This window comes from Oncorhynchus masou, chromosome 30, assembly GCF_036934945.1.
Source record: "Oncorhynchus masou masou isolate Uvic2021 chromosome 30, UVic_Omas_1.1, whole genome shotgun sequence".
Lineage (NCBI taxonomy): Eukaryota > Metazoa > Chordata > Actinopteri > Salmoniformes > Salmonidae > Oncorhynchus > Oncorhynchus masou.
Genome location: NC_088241.1, coordinates 57,311,199 through 57,328,527, shown reverse-complemented (window position 1 = coordinate 57,328,527; position 17,329 = coordinate 57,311,199). Strand labels below are relative to the sequence as shown.

Here is a 17,329-nt window from a genome sequence, read left to right as displayed (position 1 = left end):
GGTGCAGTGAACAAGTGATTTAGAATCATACCAAAATGGCATTAAAAACAGGAAACCTGCCAATTTGCTCCAATTTCCCAGAGTTCTCACCACGGCTGTTCTACATGAGTGAATTAGCATTAATTAGCATTAATTCAGCAGAATTAATATTCGCCGTCTGTTCTCCACTCTGATACAGATGTCAGGTTTTCTCAACGTTGTTTTGTCTGTTTTGACTCGACTGATCAAAGCTCACCTGAGTCCACCTCAGTGCCTCCGCCTCGTCCCCTGAGGACCAGACTGCCCCTCAACTTTTCTTCTGTTCCTCGTGTTTTATTCTCTCTTTTCTTCTCTCTTTTAATAACACGGAGAAAGAGAGAGATGGAGAACTGTCAGGAAGGGATGGAAATTGCTGTCTTTTATTTAGGGCCTCGTGTAGTGCTCAATGGGTGGACTGGCACTTGGGTCTCTACTAACTAGGTCTCTTGTGACTAGAGTTGCAAAATTTGTGGGACTTTCAATAAATTCCCTGGTTTTCCAGGAATCCTGGTTTGAGGATTCCGAATTTGTTGCTTATTCCCTTCTGATTTTGTGAATCCCAGGTAATTGACAGTTCCCTACTTGTGACAGACTGTGACAGTCTCTAGTCTCTTGAAAAAGCAAGATTCCAAGATTTTACAATGACAAATATAAATGTGTGTGCAGCGTGCATTTAAAAAGTGTCTGCATGTAAGTGTGTGTGCCTGCGAGATTGCTTGCACTAAATATTGCTTCTACACTCAAACGTTGTGTTAATGTGTGTAGTCTGTGTATGTAGTATGTGTGTGTTACAGTGTATTTGTAGTATGTGTGTGTTACAGTGTGTATGTAGTATGTGTGTGTCACAATGTGTATGTGACACACACTTTTATTCCTTGTCCCCAACGCTCTAGGCGACCAGTTTTGATAGCCTTTAGCCGCACCCTCATCCTACTCCTCCTCTGTTCCTCGGGTGATGTGGAGGTAAACCCAGGCTCTGCATGTCCCAGGCACCCTCATTTGTTGACTTCTGTGATCGAAAAAGCCTTGGTTTCGTATATGTCAACATCAGAAGACTCCTCCCTAAGTTTGTTTTACTCACTGCTTTAGCACAGTCTGCCAACCCTGATGTCCTTGCAGTGTCTGAATCCTGGCTTAGGAAGGCCACCAAAAATTCAGAGATTTCCATACCCAACTATAACACTTTCCGTCAAGATAGAACTGCCAAAGGAGGAGGAGTTGCAATCTACTGCAGAGATAGCCTGCAAAGTTCTGTCATACATTCCAGGTCTATGCGCAAACAGTTCGAACTTCTAATTTTTAAAATGAATCTCTCCAGAAATAAGTCTCTCACTGTTGCAGCCTGCTACCGACCCCCCTCAGCTCCCAGCTGTGCCCTGGACACCATCTGTGAATTGATCGCCCCCCATTTAGCTTCCGAGTTTGTTCTGTTAGGTGACCTAAACTGGGATATGCTTAACACCCCGGCATTCCTACAATCTAAGCTAGATGCCCTCAATCTCACACAAATCATCAAGGAACCCACCAGGTACAACCCAAAATCCATAAACATGGGCACCCTAATTGACATTATCCTGACCAACTTGCCTCCAAATACACCTCTGCTGTATTCAATCAGGATCTCAGCGATCACTGCCTCATTGCCTGTATCCGCTACGGGTCCGCGGTCAAACGACCACCCCTCATCACTGTCAAACGCTCCCTAAAACACTTCTGCAAGCAGGCCTTTCTAATCGACCTGGCCCGGGTATCCTGGAAGAATATTGACCTCATCCCGTCAGTTGAGGATGCCTGGTCATTCTTTAAAAGTAACTTCCTCACCATCTTAGACAAGCATGCTCCATTCAAAAAACACAGAACTAAGAACAGATATAGCCCTTGGTTCACTCCAGACCTGACTGCCCTCGACCAGCACAAAAACATCCTGTGGTGGACTGCAATAGCATCGAATAGTCCCCGCGATATGCAACTGTTCAGGGAAGTCAGGAACCAATACACGCAGTCAGTCAGGAAAGAAGAGACCAGCTTTTTCAAGCAGAAATTTGCATCCTGTAGCTCTAACTCCAGAAAGTTCCTGGACACTGTAAAGTCCATGGAGAACAAGAGCACCTCCTCCCAGCTGCCCACTGCACTGAGGCTAGGTAACACGGTCACCACCGATAAATCCGTGATAATTGAAAACTTCAACAAGCATTTCTCAACGGCTGGACATGCCTTCCTCCTGGCTACTCCAACCTTGGCCAACAGCTACACACCCCCCTTAGCTACCTGCCCACGCCTCCCCAGCTTCTCCTTTACCCAAATCTAGATAGCAGATGTTCTGAAAGAGCTGCAAAACCTGGACCCATACAAATCAGCTGGGCTTGACAAGCTGGGCTTGACAATCTATTTCTGAAACTGTCCGCCGCCATTGTCACAACCCCTATTACCAGCCTGTTCAATCTCTCCTTCGTATCATCTGAGATCCCCAAGGATTGGAAAGCTGTCGCGGTCTTCCTCTTCTTCAAAGGGGGAGACATCCTGGACCCAAACTGTTACAGACCTATATCCATCCTGCCCAGCCTATCTAAGGTCTTCGAGAGCCAAGTCAACAAACAGATCACTGACCATCTCGAATCCCACCGTACCTTCTCCGCTGTGCAATCCGGTTTCCGAGCCAGTCATGGGTGCACCTCAGCCACGCTCAAGGTCCTAAACGATATCATAACCTCCATCGATAAAAGACAGTACTGTGCAGCCGTCTTCATCGACCTGGCCAAGGCTTTCGACTCTGTCAATCACCATATTCTTATCGGCAGACTCAGTAGCCTCGGTTTTTCTAATGACTGCATTGCCTGGTTCACCAACTACTTTGCGGACAGAGTTCAGTGTGTCAAATCGGAGGGCATGTTGTCCGGTCTTCTGGCAGTCTCTATGGGGGTGCCACAGGGTTCAATTCTCGGGCCGACTCTTTTCTCTCTATATATCAATGATGTTGCTCTTGCTGTGGGCGATTCCCTGATCCACCTCTATGCAGACGACACCATTCTGTATACTTCTGGCCCTTCCTTGGACACTGTGCTATCTAACCTCCAAACGAGCTTCAATGCCATACAACACTCCTTCCGTGGCCTCCAACTTCTCTTAAACGCTAGTAAAACCAAATGCATGCTTTTCAACCGTTCGCTGCCTGCACCTGCACGCCCGACTAGCATCACCACCCTGGATGGTTCCGACCTAGAATATGTGGACATCTATAAGTACCTAGGTGTCTGGTTAGACTGCAAACTCTCCTTCCAGACTCATATCAAACATCTCCCATCCAAAATCAAATCTAGAGTCGGCTTTCTATTTCGCAACAAAGCCTCCTTCACTCATGCCGCAAAACTTACCCTAGTAAAACTGACTACCCTACCGATCCTCGACTTCGGCGATGTCATCTACAAAATAGCTCCCAATACTCTACTCAGCAAACTGGATGCAGTTTATCACAGTGCCATCCGTTTTGCTACTAAAGCACCTTATACCACCCACCACTGCGACCTGTGTGCTCGAGTCGGCTGGCCCTTGCTACATGTTCATCGCCAGACCCACTGGCTCTAGGTCATCTACAAGTCTATGCTAGGTAAAAGCTCCGCCTTATCTCAGTTCACTGGTCACGATGGCAACACCCACCCGTAGCATGCGCTCCAGCAGGTGTATCTCACTGATCATCCCTAAAGCCAAAACCTCATTTGGCTGCCTTTCCTTCCAGTTCTCTGCTGCCTGCGACTGGAACGAATTGCAAAAATCTCTGAAGTTGGATACTTTTATCTCCCTCACCAACTTTAAACATCTGCTATCTGAGCAGCTCACCGATCGCTGCAGCTGTACATAGTACATCGGTATATAGCCCACCCAATTGACCTATCTCATCCCCATACTGTTTTTATTTTATTTACTTTTCTGCTCTTTTGCACACCAGTATCTCTGCCTGCACATGTTCATCTGATCATTTATCACTCCAGTGTTAATCTGCTAAATTGTAATTATTCACTCCTATGGCCTATTTATTGCCTACCTCCTCATGTCTTTTGCACACAATTATATAGATTATTTTTTTTCCTACTATGTTATTGACTTGTTTGTTGTTTACTCCATGTGTAACTCTGTGTTGTTGTCTGTTCACACTGCTATGCTTTATCTTGGCCAGGTCGCAGTTGCAAATGAGAACTTGTTCTCAACTAGCCTACCTGGTTAAATAAAGGTTAAATAAAATAAATAAATAAATGTAGTCTGTGTGTTTCACAGTGTGTATGTAGTAGGTGTGTGTCACAGTGTGTATGTAGTAGGTGTGTGTCACAGTGTGTATGTAGACTGTGTGTGTCAGTGTGTATGTAGTAGGTGTGTGTCAGTGTGTATGTAGTCTGTGTGTAATCTGTGTATGTGTTTACTGTTGACTCATGACCCACCCCTACCCCCAGATTAGTTTGAATGAGATTTTAAGATACAGAGGAGCCCTCCCAACAGCTATATTAGTCTAACTCCATTTAAACCCTGACATATACTGAAGCGCTGAAGGCCTGGCAATTTACACTAATCATTTATGAAGGAAGATTAATCTTTCAACGAGACGGGAGGGAATTTAGCCTGAGCTTGACCTGCCTCACAATATAGACCTGCTTCACATATCATGTCACTCAATGCAGATCTCTGATAGACTGTATTCATTCTGCAACAACACATCAAACGTGTGTGTGTGTGTTTAGTGGTGACATAACCCGCGAAGGGGAGAGAAAGCCCTTCCCAGGTTGTGTAACATCTGTTTAGATCTGGACCAGACGGCTGCAGGGTCAGTGACAGTGTCAAACACAGAGAGGAAAGCTCTCCCTGGAGGAAAACTCTCCCTGGAGTAAAGCTCTCCCTGGAGTAAAGCTCTCCCTGGAGTAAAGCTCTCCCTGGAGTAAAGCGCTCCCTGAGGAAAGCTCTCCCTGGAGGAAAACTCTCCCTGGAGGAAAGCTCTCCCTGGAGTAAAGCTCCACGCTTGCATTCTAGATGAGATTATCATTGTGTGTGCCCCCTGTCTGTGTTTATACCTACAGTTGAAGTCGGAAGTTTACATACACCTTAGCCAAATACATTTAAACTCTGTTTTTCACAATTCCTGAAATGTATTCCCAGTAAAAATTCCCTGTTTTAGGTCCGTTAGGATCACCACTTTATTTTAAGAATGTGAAATGTCAGAATAATAGTAGAGAAAATGATTTATTTCAGCTTTTATTTCTTTCATCACATTCCCAGTGGGTCAGAAGTTTACATACACTCAATTAGTATTTGGTAGCATGGCCTTTAAATTGTTTAACTTGGGTCAAAGGTTTCTGGTAGCCTTCCACAAGATTCCCACAATAAGTTGGGTGAATTTTGGCCCATTCCTCCTGACAGAGCTGGTGTAACTGAGTCAGGTTTGCTCGCACACGCTTCTTCAGTTCTGCACACAAATGTTCTATAGGATTGAGGTCAGGGCTTTGAGATGGCCACTCCAATACCTTGACTTTGTTGTCCTTAAGCCATTTTGCCACAACTTTGGAAGTATGATTGGGGTCATTGTCCATTTGGAAGACCCATTTGCGACCAAGCTTTAACTTCCTGACTGATGTCTTGAGATGTTGCTTCAATATATCCACATAATTTTCCTGCCTCATGCTGCCATCTATTTTGTGAAGTGCACCAGTCCCTCCTGCAGCAAAGCACTCCAAGTACATGATGCTGCCACACCCGTGCATCACGGTTGGGATGGTGTCCTTCGGCTTGCAAGCCTCCCACTTTTTCCTCCAAACATAAAGATGGTCATTATGGCCAAACAGTTCTGTTTTTGTTTCATCAGACCAGAGGACATTTCTCCAAAAAGTATGTTCTTTGTCCCCATGTGCAGTTGCAACTGCAGTCTTGTTTTTTTATGGCGGTTTTGGAGCATTGGCTTCTTCCTTGCTGAGCGGCCTTTCAGGCTCGATATAGGACTCGTTTTACTGTGGATACAGATACTTTTGTACCTGTTTCCTCCAGCATCTTCACAAGGTCCTTTGCTGTTGTTCTGGAATTGATTTGCACTTTTTGCACCAAAGTATGTTCATCTCTAGGAGACAGAACGCGTCTCCTTCCTGAGCAGTATGACGGCTGTGTGGTCCCATGGTGTTTATACTTGCATACTATTGTTTGTTCAGATGAATGTGGTACCTTCAGGCATTTGAAAATTACTCCCAAGGATGAACTAGACTTGTGGAGGTTTACAAAAAAAATTCTGAGGTCTTGGCTGATTTCTTTTGATTTCCCCATGATGTCAAGCAAAGAGGCACTGAGTTTGAAGGCAGGCCTTGAAATACATCCACAGGTACACCTCCTATTGACTCAATAAGCCTATCAGAAGCTTACAAAGCCATAACATAATTTCCTGACATTTTCCAAGCTGTTTAAAGGCACAGTCAACTTAGTGCATGTAAACTTCTGACCCACTGGAATTGTGATACAGGGAATTCTAAGTGAAATAATCTGCCTGTAAAAAAATGTTGGGAAAATTACTTGTGTCATTGTCACAACTTCCGCCGAAGTCGGTCCCTCTCCTTGTTCGGGCGGTGTTCGGCGGTCGACGTCACCGACCTTCAAGCCGTCATTGATCCATTTTTCACTGGTTTTGTCTTGTCTTCCTTCACGCTTGTTTCCAATCCCATCAATTACGTTGTCCAGACAATGGACCTCTGGGAGAGACGGGGGGTTCTTCCAGCGCCTCCACCAGCACAACCCGGGTCTCTCCTGAGCGCCCCTTTCCCGCCTGAACCCAGTGGGATCCGTCTCTCCTTGCCACAGGAGTACGACGGGAGGGCTGCCAACTGTCAGGGGTTCCTCCGTCAATAAAACCTCTATCTGGCCACGGTCCACCCAGCTCCATCGGACCGTGAGAGGGTGTCCGTCCTCTTCTCATGCCTCACCGGGAGAGCCCTGGAGTGGGCCAACAGGGTGTGGAGAGAAGGAGATGCGGCGTTGGACAAGTTTAGGAGTTCACCCGTCGTTTCCAGGCAGTCTTCGACCACCCGCCCAGGGGTAGAGTGGCGGGTGAGCGCCTCTACCATCTGAGGCAGGAGACGAGGAGCGCCCAGGAGTTGGCTCTGGAGTTTAAGACCCTGGCTGCCAGCGCGGGATGGAACAACAGGGCCCTGATCGATCATTATCGTTGCAGTCTGCTCGACAATGTCCGTCAGGAGCTGGCCTGCAGAGACACCACCCTCACACTTGACCAGCTGGTGGACCTGTCCATCCGGCTGGACAACCTGCTGGCTACTCGCGGACATTCAGATTGGGGTCTGGTGGTTCCATCCTCCCGCACCCCATCTCCAGTACCCATGGAGCTGGGAGGGGCGGTGCGCAGGGAGACCGGAGGGGTTTCCCGCTTGTGTACCATCTGTAGCCGCAGTGGTCACACTGCCGGTCAGTGCCGGGTTGGTTCCTCTGGGAATCGAGGCAGGGGCAGGACGCTCTGGCGTCACCCCAGGTGAGCCGGCACCATACTCACCCAGAGCCCTCTGTTGTACATATTTTTTGTCTGTTACGTTCCCTGAATTTTCCCCGCATTCCCAGCGTAAGGCGCTCGTCGATTCAGGCGCGGCTGGGAATTCTATTGATAGTGCTTTAGCCTATAGTTCAGGGATCTCTATTGTTCCCGTGGATGTGCCCTTCCCCCTTCACGCCTTAGATAGCCGACCATTAGGGTCAGGGTTAATTAGGGAGGTCACCGCGCCATTTGGCATGGTGACGCTGGGGGGGTCATATGGAGAGAATAGTCTCTTCCTTATTGACTCTCCTGCGTTTCCCGTGGTACTAGGCCTACCCTGGTTAGCTTGTCATAACCCCACTGTTTCTTGACCACAAAGGGCTCTCACAGGGTGGTTGCGAGAGTGCTCAGGTAGCTGTTTAGGGGTTTCCGTTGGTGCTACTACGGTGGAAAGTCCAGATCAGGTCTCCACCGTGCGCATTCCCCCTGAATATGATGTGCCGATGTGAGCCGATGTGGCTCTTGCCTTCTCCAAAAAGAAGGCGACTCAATTACATATGTCTCCGAATCCCTGCATCAGGGGTACATTCGGTCCTCCACTTCACCCGCCTCCTCGAGTTTCTTTTTTGTGAAGAAGTCGGAGGGAGGTCTGCGCCCGTGTATTGACTATCAGGGTCTGAATCAGATCACTGTGAGGTATAGCTACCCGCTACCGCTCATAGCCACAGCGATAGAGTCAATAAACGGGACGTGCTTCTTCACTAAACTAGATCTCAGGAGCGCTTACAACCTGGTGCGTAGCCGAGAGGGAGACGAGTGGAAGATGGCTTTCAGTACCAGTTCTGGGCACTATGAGTACCTCGTCATCCTGTACAGTTGATGAATGCGCCATCAGTCTTCCAAGCCTTTGTAGACAAGATTTTCAGGGATCTGTACGGGTAGGGTGTAGTGGTGTATATTGATGACATTTTGATATACCCCGCTACACTCGCTGAGCATGTGTCCCTGGTGCGCAGGGGGCTTGGTCGCCTGTTGGAGCATGACCCGTATGTTAAGTTCTTCTCCTTCCTAGGGTATCGCATTTCCACTTCAGGGGTGGAGATGGAGCGTGACCACATTGTAGCCGTGCGTAATTGGCAGACTCCCACCACGGTAAAGGAGGTGCAGCTGTTCTTTGCCAACTACTACCGGAGGTTTATCCGGGGTTTTGGTCAGGTGGCGGCTCCCATTACCTCACTGCTGAAGGGGGACACTGTACGCTTACAGTGGTCAGCTGAGGCGGACAGGGCTTTTAGTCACCTGAGGGCTCTGTTTACCTCGGCTCCCGTGTTGGCCCATCCGGATCCCTTCTTGGCGTTCATAGTGGAAGTGGATGCATCCGAAGCTGGGATAGGAGCGGTGCTCTCTCAGCGCTCGGGTACGCCACCTAAGCTCCACCCCTGTGCTTCCATTTCGAAGAAGCTCAGCCCGTTGGAGCGAAACTATGATGTGGGGGACCGGGAGCTGTTGGCTGTCGTCAAGGCCTTGAAGGCGTGGAGACATTGGCTTGAGGGGGCTAAACACCCTTTTCTCATCTGGACTGACCACCGCAATCTGGAGTACATCCGGGCAGCGAGGAGGCTGAACCCTCGCCAGGCAAGGTGGGCCATGTTTTTCACCCGTTTTGTGTTTACCCTTTCCTACCAACCAGGCTCTCAGAACGTTAAAGCAGACACATTGTCCCGGCTGTATGACACAGAGGAGCGGCCCATGGATCCCACTCACATACTCCAGGCCTCTTGCCTGGTGGCACCGGTAGTGTGGGAGCTGGACGCGGTCATTGAGCAGCCGTTGCGTACAGAGCCCGCTCCCCTCCAGTGTCAGGCTGGGCGTCTGTACGTTCCGTCTGCTGTCCGCGACCGGCTGATTTATCGGACACATACGTCACCCTCCTCTGGTCATCCTGGTATCGGTCGGACGGTGCGCTGTCTTAGTGGGAAGTACTGGTGGCCCACTTTAGCTAAGGATGTGAGGGTTTATGTTTCCTCCTGCTCTGTGTGCGCCCAGTGTAAGGCTCTTAGACACCTGCCCAGAGGTAAGTTACAACCCTTACCAATTCCACAATGGCCATGGTCGCACCTGTCGGTGGATTTCCTGACTGATCTTCCTCCTTTATAGGGTAACACCACAATTCTGGTCGTTGTGGATTGTTTTTCTAAGTCCTGTCGTCTCCTCCCGCTGTCCGGTCTCCATACAGCCCTACAGACTGCGGAGGCTCTATTTACACATGTCTCCCGGCACTACGGTGTGCCTGAGGATATAGTGTCTGATCGGGGTCTCCAGTTCATGTCGAGGGTCTGGAGGGCGTTCAACGTCTCGGGGTCTCGGTCAGCCTTACCTCAGGTTTTCACCCCGAGAGTAACGTGCAGGTGGAGAGAGTTAATTAGGATGTGGGTAGGTTTCTGAGGTCTTATTGCCAGAACCGGCCTGGGGAGTGGGCGGCGTTCGTACCCTGGGCAGAGATGGCCCAGAACTCGCTCCGCAACTCCTCCACTAACCTTTCTCCCTTCCAGTGTGTATTGGGGTGTCAGCCAGTTCTGGCTCCTTGGCATCAGAGTCAGACCGAGGCTCCTGCGGTGAACGACTGGTTCCGGCGCGCAGAGGAAACATGGAAGGCTGCCCATGTCCAACTTCAGCGCGCCGTACTGCGCCAGAAAGTGTGCGCAGGCCGTCACCGCAGTGAGGCCCCGGTATTCTCACCGGGGACCTGAGACCTGCCCCTCCGCCTGCCCTGCCCCTCCGCCTCGGAAGCTGGGTCCGCGGTTTGTGGGGCCATTTAAAGTCCTGAGGAGAGTGAACGAGGTATGTTACAGGTTACAGCTTCCCCCCGATTACCGCATTAACCCCTCATTCCATGTGTCTCTCCTCAGGCCAGTGGTGGCTGGCCCACTCCAGGAGCCTGAGGTTCCTCCGCCCCCTCTGGACATCAAGGGGGCCCCGGCGTACTCCGTTCGTTCCATACTGGATTTGAGACGTCGGGCGAGGGGCCTTCAGTACCTCGTGGACTGGGAGGGGTATGGTCCGGAGGAGAGATGCTGGGTTCCGGTGGAGGACATGTTTGATCCTTCTATGCTGCGAGATTTCCACCGTCTCCATCCGGATCTTCCTGCGCCTCGCCCTCCAGGTCGTCCCCGAGGTCGGTGCCGCGCGTTGGGGAGGTTACTGTTCGGGCGGTTACTGTTCGGGCGGTGTTCGGCGCCCTTATTCGGGCATTGTTCGGCAGTCGACGTCACCATCCTTCTAGCCATCATTGATCCATTTTTAATTTTCCATTGGTTTTGTCTTGTCTTCCTTCACACTTGGTTCCAATCCCATCAATTACATGTTGTGTATTTAACCCTCTGTTTCCCCTCATGTTTTGTCAGAGATTGTATTATTGTATGTTTGTGCAAGTCATGTGTCGGTGTGAGACGGGTTTTGTACCCACTTATGTTATTTTTTGTATATTTTGGTTTTTGGAGTTGTATGAGCACTTATTAAAAGACTCTGTTTATACCAAGTTCGTTTTCCTGCGCCTGACTTCCCTGCCACAGACACACACCCATTACAGTCATGCACAAAGTAGATGTCGTAACTATAGTTTGTTAACAAGAAATTTGTGGAGTGGTTGAAAAACAAGTTTTAATGACTCCAACCTAAGGGTATGTAAACCTCCGCCTTCAATTGTATGCCTGACAGTGTGTGTGTGTGGAACCCTTGCAGTGTGTGTGTGGAACACTGGCAGTGTGTGTGTGGGACACTGACAGTGTGTGTGTGGGACACTGACAGTGTGTGTGTGGGACACTGACAGTGTGTGTGTGTGTGGGACACTGACAGTGTGTGTGTGGGGGGACACTGACAGTCTTGTGTAAGGGGAGTCAGAAAGACAAAACACCCAAGGTGATTATAGAACATTTGTCATCTGTGGCCTGTCTGTCAGACTAACTGCTCCAGCAGCAGACAACATCCTGAAATATGATGTGGCCCAGGGACAGAGCCAGAGAAGTCTGGCACGGCACGATAATAGTCACACACACTGTTGATACGAGCTGTGTCTGCATACCCCATGGAGTCTTGGCTGGGATTGCACATTTCGCACACTGAGAAGCTTATGTTTGTTGATTTGTTTGTGTTTTTTTTGTGTTTATGGCAGTGTGGTTTATCGGCGCTGCAGCTGAATGTGTAAGACTCTTTTCTGAGAAAGAAATAGTACAAGGACTTTATTTTTACTATTTTCTACATTGTAGAATAGTAGTGAAGACATCAGAACTAGGAAATAACACATAGGGGATGATATAGTAACCAAAAAGTGTTAAACAAATCAAAATGTATTTTATATTTGAAATTCTTGAAATGGCCACCCTTTGCCTTGATGACAGCTTTGCACACTCTTGGCATTCTCTCAACCAGCTTCACCTGGAATGCTTTTCCAACAATCTTGAAGGAGTTCCCACATATGCTGAGCACTTGTTGGCTGCTTTTTCTTAACTCTGTGGTCTGACTCATCCCAAACCATGTCAATTTGGTTGAGGTTGGGGGATTGTAGAGGCCAGATCATCTGATGCAGCACACCATCACTCTCCTTCTTGGTCAAATAGCCCTTACACAGCCTGGAGGTGTGTTGGATCAGTGTCCTGTTGGGAAAAAAATGACAGTCCAACTAAGCGCAAACCAGATGGGATGGCGTATCGCTGCAGAATGGTGTGGTAGCCATGCTGGTTAAGTGTGCCTTGAATTCTAAATAAATCACAGACAGTGTCACCATCAAAGCACCCCCACACCATAACACATAACATGCAGAGATCATTTGTTCATCCATACCTTGTCTCGCAAAGACACAGCGGTTGAAACCAAAAATCTTCAATTTGTTTCCAGGTGACTACCTCATGAAGCGGATTGAGAGAATGCCAAGAGTGTGCAAAGCTGTCATAAAGGCAAAGGGTGGCTATTTGAAGAACCTCAAATATAAAATACATTTTGATGGGTTTAACACTTTTTTGGTTCCTACATGATTCCATGTGTTATTTCATAGTTTTGATGTCTTCACTATTATTCTACAAGGTAGAAAATAGTACAAATAAAGAAAAACCCTTGAATGAGTGTTCTAAAACTTTTGACCGGTAGAATACAGTACATTTTTTCCCTCGTCAATCTACACACAATAACCCATAATGACAAAGTGAAAATAGGTTTGTAGAAATGTTTGCACATTTTTGCACAACAGAAATACATTATTTACATTAGTTTTCAGACCCTTTGCTATGAGACTCGAAATTGAGCTCAGGTGCATCCTGTTTCCATTTATCATCCTTCAGGTGTTGCTACCACTTGATTGGAGTCCACCTGTGGTAAATTCAAATGATTGGACATGATTTGGAAAGGCACACTCCTGTCTATACAAGGTCACACAGTTGACAGGGCATGTCAGAGTAAAAACCAAGCCATGAGGTCAAAGGAATTGTCCGTAGAGCTCCGAGACAGAATTTTATCGAGGCACAGATCTGGGGAGGGTACCAAAACAATTCTGTAGCATTGAAGATCCCCAAGAACACAGTGGCCTCCATCATTCTTAAATGGAATAAGTTTGGAACCACCAAGACTCTTCCTAGAGGTGGCCTACTGGCCAAACTGAACAATCGGGGAAGAAGGGCCTTGGTCAGGGAGGTGACAAGATTGTGTCAAGGCACAGATCTGGGGAAGGATACCAAAAAAATTCTGTCGCTTTGAAGATTTCAAAGAACACAGTGGCTTCCATCATTCTCATGGCCGATGAGCACCGATACGTTTTATCTATAATTTCTCTTCATATGACAAGGATTGAAAAGGATTTTCCAGTAAATTGCCAACTTGATGCATGATGATGACTGCTTGTCTAGCTTGCTAGCTAAGATTTTGAATGTATGATGTTGACATGATCAGTCCAATCAAAGCTACGGTGTATATATAACATGATTTGGTGTCATTGTATCTGTGGCCAATGACCTTGAGCCTTCTTGGATGGGCACTTCTAATGTAAGTCTATGACACATCACCCAAGGGTCTTGAATTTTCGAGCCATACCCGTAGATTTTGCGGTGACATTGTGCCCCCATGAGTGACAGAACACCGAGCCAATCATGGCGCAACTAGGAAAGATGACCAACCCCTCAACTCCGTTTTTCCACTGGCTGCCGCAACCACCACAGAAATAACTGAGCTAGGCTGAAACACCTACATTTTGGAGCTGACTTACTCAAGAAAGCAAAAAAAGACAATGTTTGTATGCGGCTTTATTAACTCAATGATTCATTTATCAGTTTGCAAACTGATATGTGACAGGTATTAATGCCAAAATAACATGCAAGACCCACATTTTTAATATATATATTTTTTAGATTAACAGGTGGGGCTCAAAACAGGTGGGGCTCTGTCCTGGAACAGAAATATGACTCTCCGTCTCATTAGTTTGGCCCACCTGATTCTGTCACATTACATTCAGTAGCTTCTATTGCCCACCTGCCTCAGTAACAGGCCACTCATGCATAAGTAATGTGTGTGTTAGGCAGTGAGTCATTTAGGCCCAGAGAGTGTGTGAACCAGGGCGAATAGACGAGTGAGAGACCGCTCACCTGGGTAATCATAGTTGTGGAGATAGAACAGCTCAAAGGAACAGCTCAAGGAAACAAAGGCAGGTTCAAACACACACACACACACAGTGTTTTTATGCATGTGTGCACGTGGACGTGCCTGTGTGTGTATCTTCACCTGGCACTACCTATCAATAGAGTCCTCTCAGGGATGTGAGTGTGTTTCATATTATCCATATCACCCTGCATAATTTCAAACACATACACAGGCTCTGTAGTGACCACAAGACGTCACAGGTTTTTGATGAAGTAAGCCAAGCTCCAACAGGACACTTTCTGTGTACCTCAGCATCAGAAAAGGGGTCTCTCACTCACACACACACACACACAAAAATGTCCTTGCCTACACCACCCTACAATGTTGCACCTGACTGGGAAATTACTTTTTCTGTTCCCTTCTCTGGTATGGTTCTCTTGAGTGGTTGGTCGATGTTGCTCTCCAGTGGTTGGTCGATGTTTCTCTCTTGTGAGATTAAAAGCAGTGTTTTGATTTATGACCAGAACATACTTCAGCATTTTTATGAAATTTACGACAGCATTGATCCAAACCGACTATGCATCCCAAATGATGTTTGTGTCATTATTTAACATGACTGATGTATCTGACGCGCGTCAGCACTGGGTATTGTAATGTAGTTCTATTCAAACACAGAATGGGTTTCTGTTAGAGTTTCAACACCTTTATTATTACTGAAAACTAAAGGATATTTCTCTCCTGTCCTTTTCCAGAGGAGATCTTCCAGACCCATATTGCCCACTGGTGGTCTCCGGATGGTGCCCGGCTGGCATATGCCACCATCAATGACACTATGGTGCCCAGGATGGAGATCCCTATGTTCACAGGAACTACTTACCCTACCGGGAGGGAGTATCACTACCCTAAGGTTAGACCAGTATAATTACTAACCTATTACCAACAAAACATTTTCTACTACAACGCTACACCACGGTAAATTGTACCACCGCTCAAAGGTCATGAAACACACAAAAAGGTTTAAAAAATACAACCAATCTTGGGAAATGAGAAACTACTCCAGCATGGAGTTAGTTCTGTCTACAGGCGTGTCCTTCATGAGGCAGATGCACTTAAATTGTCCAATAAGAACAGTTGTTTTAATAATGGCATTTGCAATCATAGTGTCTCTCTGCTGTCTGTCCTCCGTGCAGGCTGGGGAGGAAAATCCAGTCATCTCTTTGTATGTGGTCAACCTGAACGGGCCCCTGCACACCATCGAGATGAGGAGACCTGAAGACCCGAGGATGGGGTACACCACCCCACACAACCACACAACCCTTACTAATCTAACCTCCATATACAACCACACTACCCTTACTAATCTAACCTCCATGTACAACCACACTACCCTTAGTAATCGAACCTCCAAATACAACCACACTACCCTGACTAATCTAACCTCCAAATACAACCACACTACCCTTACTAATCTAACCTCCAAATACAACCACACTACCCTTACTAATCTAACCTCTAAATACAACCACACTACCCTTACTAATCTAACCTCCATGTACAACCACACTACCCTTAGTAATCGAACCTCCAAATACAACCACACTACCCTGACTAATCTAACCTCCAAATACAACCACACTACCCTTACTAATCTAACCTCCATGTACAACCACACTACCCTAATCAAACCTCCAAATACAACTAACTAATCTCCAAATACAACCACACTACCCTTACTAATCTAACCTCCAAATGCAATACTACTCAAATGCTAATAGCACATAGGCCTACAATATATATCATGGCTATATATCCTTGTGGATTTTAAAGGGATGAAAACATGAATATGTCAGTAGAATGTTCCTAGTCCTTTATCCTAGATGTTGAATATACATTAATAAACACTCTTATTTCTGTTTGTGTTACAGAGAGTACTATGTCACCATGGTGAAATGGGCGACTACCACCAAATTGGCAGTGAATTGGTTAAACAGAGCCCAGAACATATCCATGCTGACGTTGTGTCAGGCCACCACCGGCGTCTGCACGAAGGTGCGTGTGTGTGTGCATCATCCTTAGCTACAAACACAGCTGTTTTTCAGCCTACTTTGTTAGCTTTTCTTAAACTTATGATTGACTTTTCTTTCAAATTATGTATGTTTTAGAAACATGAGGACGAAAGTGAAAGTTGGCTACACAGACAGGTAAGAAAGAAACATCAACATGATTCAAGTACAAATCATTTATTTTTTAGGGCTGTTAATCTGTCTTTTTTATAGTACTTCAGAGTGGAATGACAATCCATCATTTCTAGATATGGTATAATTAAGCAATAAGGCACAAGGGGGTGTGGTAAATGGCCAAAGGATTCTTCAAAGTAGCCACCCTTTGCCTTGATGACAGCTTTGCACACTCTTGGCATTCTCTCAACCAGCTTCATGAGGTAGTCATCTAGAATGCATTTCAATTAACAGGTGTACCTTAATAAAAGTTCATTTGTGGAATTTCTTTCCTTCTTAATGCATTTGAGCCAATCAGTTGTGTTGTGACAAGGTAAGGGTGGTATAAAGAAGATTTGGTAAAAGACCAAGTCCATATTACGGCAAGGACAGCTCAAATAAGTAAAGACAAACGACAGTCCATCATTACTTTAAGACATGAAGGTCAGTCAATCCGGAAAATGTCAAGAACTTTGAAAGTTTCTTCAAGCGCAGTCGCAAAAACCATTAAGCGCTACAATGAAACTGGCTCTCATGAGGACCGCCACAGGAAAGGAAGACCCAGAGTTATCTCTGCTGCAGAGGATAAGTTCATTAGAGTTAACTGGCTCTCATGAGGACCGCCACAGGAAAGGAAGACCCAGAGTTATCTCTGCTGCAGAGGATAAGTTCATTAGAGTTAACTGGCTCTCATGAGGACCACCACAGGAAAGGAAGACCCAGAGTTATCTCTGCTGCAGAGGATAAGTTCATTAGAGTTAACTGGCTCTCATGAGGACCGCCACAGGAAAGGAAGACCCAGAGTTATCTCTGCTGCAGAGGATAAGTTCATTAGAGTTAACTGCACCTCAGGTTGCAGCCAAGGCAAAGGGTGACTACTTTGAAGAATATAAAATATATTTAGATTTGTTTAACACTTTTTTGGTTACGACATGACTTCATATGTGTTATTTCATAGTTGATATGTCTTCAC

The 17,329-nt window shown here is 46.7% G+C and overlaps 1 protein-coding gene across 1 annotated transcript in view; it reads left to right on the top strand.

Annotated features, from left to right (window-relative positions):
• The window catches only part of LOC135522869 (dipeptidyl aminopeptidase-like protein 6), a 320,112-nt gene that overhangs the window by 277,175 nt on the left and 25,608 nt on the right, over positions 1–17,329 (top strand). The window contains exons 9-12 of the mRNA XM_064949517.1: positions 14,893–15,047; positions 15,331–15,428; positions 16,066–16,189; positions 16,303–16,341. Coding sequence (XP_064805589.1) covers positions 14,893–15,047; positions 15,331–15,428; positions 16,066–16,189; positions 16,303–16,341 — 416 coding nt within the window. The remainder of the gene's footprint in view (positions 1–14,892; positions 15,048–15,330; positions 15,429–16,065; positions 16,190–16,302; positions 16,342–17,329) is intronic.